Source organism: Oncorhynchus mykiss, chromosome 2 (assembly GCF_057628025.1).
Source record: "Oncorhynchus mykiss isolate SJ-2025 chromosome 2, ASM5762802v1, whole genome shotgun sequence".
NCBI lineage: Eukaryota > Metazoa > Chordata > Actinopteri > Salmoniformes > Salmonidae > Oncorhynchus > Oncorhynchus mykiss.
The window spans coordinates 2,027,080-2,035,000 of NC_143023.1; the positions used below are offsets into that span (position 1 = coordinate 2,027,080).

Below are 7,921 nucleotides of genomic sequence, written 5' to 3' on the forward strand. Positions count from 1 at the left end.
TTTACTCTCTGTGTTATTGGGAAGGACCAGCCAGGGAGCATTTCACTGTTAGTCTACACCTGTTGTTTACTCTCTGTGTTATTGGGAAGGACCAGTCAGGGAGAATTTCACTGTTAGTCTACACCTGTTGTTTACTCTCTGTGTTATTGGGAAGGACCAGCCAGGGAGCATTTCACTGTTAGTCTACACCTGTTGTTTACTCTCTGTGTTATTGGGAAGGACCAGCCAGGGAGCATTTCACTGTTAGTCTACACCTGTTGTTTACTCTCTGTGTTATTGGGAAGGACCAGCCAGGGAGCATTTCACTGTTAGTCTACACCTGTTGTTTACTCTCTGTGTTATTGGGAAGGACCAGCCAGGGAGCATTTCACTGTTAGTCTACACCTGTTGTTTACTCTCTGTGTTATTGGGAAGGACCCGTCAGGGAGCATTTCACTGTTAGTCTACACCTGTTGTTTACTCTCTGTGTTACTGGGAAGGACCAGCCAGGGAGCATTTCACTGTTAGTCTACACCTGTTGTTTATGAAGCATGTGACAAATACAATTGTGTTTTGATTTTATACCACAGACCTCTGTGTCCTGAGTATGACCCTATTCCCTATGTAGTATCCCTGTGTAGTGTACATGGACCCTGGTCTAAAGTAGTGCACTATATAGGGAGTCATTGGGTTCTGGTCTAAAGTAGTGCACCAGATAGGGAATAGGGTGCCATTTGGTCCTGGTCTAAAGTAGTGCACTATATAGGGAGTCATTGGGTTCTGGTCTAAAGTAGTGCACCAGATAGGGAATAGGGTGCCATTTGGTCCTGGTCTAAAGTAGTGCACTATATAGGGAATAGGGAGTCATAGGGTCCTGGTCTAAAGTAGTGCACCAGATAGGGAATAGGGAGCCATTTGGTCCTGGTCTAAAGTAGTGCACCAGATAGGGAATAGGGTGTCATTTGGGATGCTGGAACACACTCCAGGATTTCTACAGCTAGTAAACTATCACTTATTATTCAATCATCTTTGTTCCAACACAAAACACAGTTCTCCAGACAGATCTCTGCTCTAATTACAAGCACTTCTGAACATGTTACTTCATACACGAAACATATTGAAATTCTGTAAGATTTAAGAGAACAATTACAGTGAATTGATTTCCTCTGTGATCCAAATGTTACCTTATTCCCTATATAGTGCACTACTTCTGACCTGGGCCCATAGGGAATAGGGTGCCATTTGATCAGGGCCCATAGGGAATAGGGGGCCATTTGATCAGGGCCCATACGGAATAGGGGGCCATTTGATCAGGGCCCATAGGGAATATGTTCTGTCTAATCTTTATGAAGAGTCAGACTCACCTGATTTATCTGTATATGACTGAGATGAATGAGAGAGAGAAGGAGAGAGAGAAGGAGAGAGAGAGAGAAGAAAAAAGAGAGAGAGAGAGAAGGAAAGAGAGAGAGAGAGAAGGAAAGAGAGAGAGAGAGAGAAAGAGAGAGAGAGAGAGAAGGAAAGAGAGAGAGAAGGAAAGAGAGAGAGAGAAGGAGAGAGAGAGAAGGAAAGAGAGAGAAGGAAAGAGAGAGAGAGAGAGAGAAGGAAAGAGAGAGAAGGAAAGAGAGAGAGAGAGAGAGAGAAGGAGAGAGAGAGAAGGAAAGAGAGAGAGAAGGAGAGAGAGAGAGAGAAGGAGAGAGAGAGAAGGAAAGAGAGAGAGAGAGAAGGAAAGAGAGAGAGAGAGAAGGAGAGAGAGAGAAGGAAAGAGAGAGAAGGAAAAAGAGAGAGAAGGAAAAAGAGAGAGAGAAGGAAAGAGAGAGAGAGAGAGAAGGGGAGAGAGAGAGAGAGAGAGAAGGAAAGAGAGAGAAGGAAAAAGAGAGAGAGAGAGAGAGAAGGAAGGAAAGAGAGAGAGAGAAAGAGAGAGAGAGAGAAGGAAAGAGAGAGAAGGAACAAGAGAGAGAGAGAGAGAAGGAAAGAGAGAGAGAGAGAGAAGGAAAGAGAGAGAGTGAAGAAGAGAGAGAGTGAAGGAAAGAGAGGGGGAGAGATTAATATTGTCTTAGAAAGTGTAAAGAAGCCCATTAGGGGGTTCTGTGTTGAGTCTGTGGACTCTACCAGTAGGGGGACTCTGCTCCTAGCTTGTGTTGCGTTGAGTCTGTGGACTCTACCAGTAGGGGGACTCTGCTCCTAGCTGTGTTGCGTTGAGTCTGTGGACTCTACCAGTAGGGGGACTCTGCTCCTAGCTTGTGTTGTGTTGAGTCTGTGGACTCTACCAGTAGGGGGACTCTGCTCCTAGCTGTGTTGTGTTGAGTCTGTGGACTCTACCAGTAGGGGGACTCTGCTCCTAGCTTGTGTTGCGTTGAGTCTGTGGACTCTACCAGTAGGGGGACTCTGCTCCTAGCTGTGTTGCGTTGAGTCTGTGGACTCTACCAGTAGGGGGACTCTGCTCCTAGCTGTGTTGCGTTGAGTCTGTGGACTCTACCAGTAGGGGGACTCTGCTCCTAGCTGTGTTGCGTTGAGTCTGTGGACTCTACCAGTAGGGGGACTCTGCTCCTAGCTTGTGTTGCGTTGAGTCTGTGGACTCTACCAGTAGGGGGACTCTGCTCCTAGCTGTGTTGCGTTGAGTCTGTGGACTCTACCAGTAGGGGGACTCTGCTCCTAGCTTGTGTTGTGTTGAGTCTGTGGACTCTACCAGTAGGGGGACTCTGCTCCTAGCTGTGTTGTGTTGAGTCTGTGGACTCTACCAGTAGGGGGACTCTGCTCCTAGCTTGTGTTGCGTTGAGTCTGTGGACTCTACCAGTAGGGGGACTCTGCTCCTAGCTGTGTTGCGTTGAGTCTGTGGACTCTACCAGTAGGGGGACTCTGCTCCTAGCTGTGTTGCGTTGAGTCTGTGGACTCTACCAGTAGGGGGACTCTGCTCCTAGCTGTGTTGCGTTGAGTCTGTGGACTCTACCAGTAGGGGGACTCTGCTCCTAGCTGTGTTGCATTGAGTCTGTGGACTCTACCAGTAGGGGGACTCTGCTCCTAGCTGTGTTGCGTTGAGTCTGTGGACTCTACCAGTAGGGGGACTCTGCTCCTAGCTGTGTTGAGTTGAGTCTGTGGACTCTACCAGTAGGGGGACTCTGCTCCTAGCTGTGTTGCGTTGAGTCTGTGGACTCTACCAGTAGGGGGACTCTGCTCCTAGCTTGTGTTGCGTTGAGTCTGTGGACTCTACCAGTAGGGGGACTCTGCTCCTAGCCTGGGAGCAAACTGGGAGCTGCAGCCTTCCTGAGGGGAGAGAGAGAGGTCTTTCTGAGGGGAGAGAGAGAGGTCTATCTGAGGGGGAGAGAGGGAGGTCTTTCTGAGGGGAGAGAGAGAGGTCTTTCTGAGGGGAGGGAGGTCTTTCTGAGGGGAGAGAGAGAGGTCTTCTTGAGGGGAGAGAGAGAGGTCTTCCTGAGGGGAGAGAGAGAGGTCTTCCTGAGGGGAGAGAGAGAGGTCTTCCTGTTGGGAGAGAGAGAGGTCTTTCTGAGGGGAGAGAGAGAGGTCTTTCTGAGGGGAGAGAGAGAGGTCTTTCTGAGGGGAGAGAGAGAGGTCTTCCTGAGGGGGAGAGAGAGAGGTCTTCCTGAGGGGGAGAGAGAGAGGTCTTCCTGAGGGGAGAGAGAGAGGTCTTTCTGAGGGGTGAGAGAGAGGTCTTTCTGAGGGGAGAGAGAGAGGTCTTCTTGAGGGGGAGAGAGAGAGGTCTTTCTGAGGGGTGAGAGAGAGGTCTTCCTGAGGGGAGAGAGAGAGAGGTCTTTCTTGAGGGGGGAGAGAGAGGTCTTTCTGAGGGGTGAGAGAGAGGTCTTTCTGAGGGGTGAGAGAGAGGTCTTCCTGAGGGGAGAGAGAGACGTCTTTCTGAGGGGAGAGAGAGAGGTCTTCCTGAGGGGAGAGAGAGACGTCCCTCTTACTGGCTTGTAAAGAGGAAGGGAGGAAAGGAGGAGGAGCATAGCTCTGTCATAGCCGAGCCCTCAACGCTTCAGCACAGTGTGGAGCAGACAGCAGCAGCCACACACACACATCGCTCTCAGTATCTGCTCGTAGATTCACACACACACATCGCTCTCGGTAACTGCTCGTAGATACACATCGCTCTCAGTATCTGCTCGTAGATTCACACACACACATCGCTCTCAGTAACTGCTCGTAGTTATACACACATGCGGGGAAACAAGACATCTGGGAAACAAGACATCTGGGAAGCGCTGTGAGAGAGAGAGAACAGAGGGGAAGAGGAGCTGCAGAGCGGAAGGGATTGTCATCTTTGTCTGTGTGGATATCTCTGGATCTCTGGGTTTCCTTTCCCCCCACGCCTTCATCGGAGTTTCTAGTGGATTCCTTCTCTGATCCTGCTCACGTTATTTCACTGGAGGTGACGGACGGCGTTTCAGTTTCTGTTCCAGTCCACCCTCCTCTCCCTCTATCTCTCTCTCTCTCTCTCTCTCAGCCCAGCTACGACGTCTGTCTGTATCGCCGCTGTGTCTCTGTCTGTCCTCCGGGAGCCAAGTGTCTGGCCAGGACAACAGCAAGACTCCAGTCGGATCTGACACTGTACACATTCATCGTGAAAGCGAGAGAGACAGAGGAGAGAACAAAAGTGAAGTCAGGGCATGAGAGAGAAAGCGAAAGAGAGAGACAGCTTTTTAGAGTAGTTCAAGCTACTCTAAACACCTTCCTTCCCTCGCTCCTCTCCTCCTCTTCTCCTTCCCTCCTTCCCTCACTCCTCTCCTCCTCTTCTCCTTCCCTCACTCCTCTCCTCCTCTTCTCCCTTCTCCCTTGCTCCTCTCCTCGTCTTCTCCCTCCTTCCCTCGCTCCTCTCCTCCTATTCTCCTTCCCTCCTTCCCTCGCTCCTCTCCTCCTCTTCTCCTTCCCTCGCTCCTGTCCTCCTCTTCTCCTTCCCTCGCTCCTCTCCTCCTCTTCTCCCTCCTTCCCTTGCTCCTCTCCTCCTCCTCTCCTTCCCTCCTTCCCTCGCTCCTCTCCTCCTCTTCTCCCTCCTTCCTTCCTTCCCTCGCTCCTCTCCTCTCCTCTTCTCCCTCCTTCCTTCCCTCACTCCTCTCCTCTTCTTTCTCCTCCCCCCAGCTAGGAGAGGGTGAATCTGGGACTCCCATTGAGCAGACAGACAGAAGAACAGCTAGAGGTCCCATCCATCACTCTCTGTCTGTCTGTCCCTGTCTCTCTCTCTCACGTCTCTCTGTTTTGAGAAGAGGATCTTGCCTCCGCCCAGACCCAGGGATAGGAACCAAGGGTCCAGGCCAAGAGGGAGTCACTGTGTTACTGGAACCCAGCCAGAGAGTCTCTGTCTCCTGCTACGGCCAGAAGGATTCCTGCTACATGGGTAAACACTTGGAACAGCAACAGATGTACCCCCAATACATCTACTATTACCCCCACTACCTCCAGACTAAGGTAAGATGGTTCAGGGTGTCTCCTCTATCTAAGGAAGGATGGTTCAGGGTGTCTCCTCTAAGGAAGGATGTTTCAGGGGGTCTCTTCTATCTAAGGAAGGATGGTTCAGGGGGTCTCTTCTATCTAAGGAAGGATGGTTCAGGGTGTCTCCTCTATCTAAGGAAGGATGGTTCAGGATGTCTCCTCTATCTAAGGAAGGAGGATTCAGGGTGTCTCCTCTATCTAAGGAAGGATGGTTGAGGGTCTCTATCTAAGGAAGGATGGTTCAGGGGGTCTCCTCTGTTTTACCCCCAATACATCTACTATTATCAGATTAAGGTCAGGATGGTTCAGGGTCTCTCTATCTAAGGAAGGATGGTTCAGGGTCTCTCCTCTGTCTTACCCCCAATACATCTACTATTACCAGATTAAGGTCAGTATGGTTCAGGGTCTCTCTATCTAAGGAAGGATGGTTCAGGGTCTCTCCTCTGTCTTACCCCCACGCTAGTCCTTCTAACGTTACCTCTAGACTAAGGTAGGGTGTCCCATCTCTGTCTTAGCCCCGACCACCCTGATTTTCTCCAGGCTTAGGTATGGTACCGAGTCGATCCTCTGTCTTAGCCCAGACCACCCTGACCTTCTCCAGGCTTAGGTATGGTACCGAGTCGATCCTCTGTCTTAGCCCAGACCACCCTGACCTTCTCCAGGCTTAGGTATGGTACCAAGTCGATCCTCTGTCTTAGCCCAGACCACCCTGATCTTCTACAGGCTTAGTTATGGTACCGAGTCGATCCTCTGTCATAGCCCAGACCACCCTGATCTTCTACAGGCTTAGTTATGGTACCGAGTCGATCCTCTGTCATAGCCCAGACCACCCTGATCTTCTACAGGCTTAGTTATGGTACCGAGTCGATCCTCTGTCTTAGCCCAGACCACCCTGACCTTCTCCAGGCTGTGTATCTCTGCTGTTTTACCCTATACTACTCTATATTGATGGGGGGAAAAAATCGATAGTTACAGTTGAAGTCAGAAGTTTACATACACCTTAGCTAAATACATTTAAACTCAGTTTTTCACAATTCCTGACATTTAATCCTAGTAAAAAATACCCTGACTTAGGTCAGTTACGATCACCACTTTATTTTAAGAATGTGAAATGTCAGAATAATAGTAGAGAGAATGATTTATTTCAGCTTTTATTTCTTTCATCACATTCCCAGTGGGTCAGAAGTTTACATTCACTCAATTAGTATTTGGTAGTATTGCTTTTAAATGGTTTAATTTGGGTCAAACATTTTAGGTAGCCTTCCACAAGCTTCCCACAATAAGTTGGGTGAATTTTTGTCCATTCCTCCTGACAGAGCTGGTGTAACTGAGTCAGGTTTGTAGGCCTCCTTGCTCACACACGCTTTTTCAGTTCTGCCCACAAATTTTCTATTGGATTGAGGTCAGGGCTTTGTGATGGCCACTCCAAAACGTTGACTTTGTTGTCCTTAAGCCATTTTGCAACAGCTTTGGAAGTATTCCTGGGGTCGTTGTCCATTTGGAAGACCCATTTGTGACCAAGCTTTAACTTCCTGACTGATGTCTTGAGATGTTGCTTCAATATATCCACATCATTTTCCTTCCTTATGAAGCCATCTATTTTGTGAAGTGCACCAGTCCCTCCTGCAGCTAAGCACCCCCACAACATGATGCTGCCACCCACGTGCTTCACGGTTGGGATGGTGTTCTTCGGCTTGCAAGCATCCCCCTTTGTCCTCCAAACATAATGATGGTAATTATGGCCAAACAGTTCTATTTTTGTTTCATCAGACCAGAGGAAATTTCTCCAAAAAGTAAGATATTCTTCCCCATGTGCAGTTGCAAACTGTAGTCTGGCTTTTTTATGGCGGTTTTGGAGCAGTGGCTTCTTCCTTGCTCAGCGACCTTTCAGGTTATGTCGAAATATGACTAATTTTACTGTGGATATAGATACTTTTGTACCTGTTTCCTCCAGCATCTTCACAAGGTCCATTGCTGTTGTTCTGGAATTGATTTGCACTTTTCGCACCAAAGTATGTTATATAGGGAGTCATTGGGTTCTGGTCTATAGTAGTGCACTAGATAGGGAATAGGGAGTCATTGGGTTCTGGTCTATAGTAGTGCACTAGATAGGGAATATGGTTCTGGTCTATAGTAGTGCACTATATAGGGAATAGGGAGTCATTGGGTTCTGGTCTATAGTAGTGTACTAGATAGGGAATAGGGAGTCATTGTGTTCTGGTCTATAGTAGTGTACTATATAGGGAATAGGGTGCCATAGGGTCCTGGTCTATAGTAGTGCATTATATAGGGAATAGGGTTCTGGTCTATAGTAGTGCACTATATAGGGAATAGGGTTCTGGTCTATAGTAGTGCACTATATAGGGAATAGGGTTACATAGGGTTATGGTCTATAGTAGTGTACTAGATATAGGGAGTCATTTGGGACTTATTCCAGGTCTTTGGTCCCTTCAACAGCAGAGAGGTGTCTGTCAGGGATGTGTTTTGTCCCCACTCCTGTACACCT

The 7,921-nt window shown here is 48.6% G+C and overlaps 1 protein-coding gene across 3 annotated transcripts in view; it reads left to right on the plus strand.

The window, feature by feature from the left end:
• The first annotated feature begins 4,122 nt into the window (after nucleotides 1–4,122).
• Nucleotides 4,123–7,921, plus strand: part of LOC110505038 (RNA-binding motif, single-stranded-interacting protein 3) — a 249,591-nt gene continuing 245,792 nt past the window's right edge. For 2 of the 3 annotated variants that reach the window (XM_090215995.1, XM_090216001.1), the window contains exon 1: nucleotides 4,123–5,391. In XM_090215995.1, coding sequence (XP_090072121.1) covers nucleotides 5,317–5,391 — 75 coding nt within the window. In that variant the 5' untranslated portion in view covers nucleotides 4,123–5,316. The remainder of the gene's footprint in view (nucleotides 5,392–7,921) is intronic. The other variant, XM_090215984.1, reaches the window with a different exon arrangement.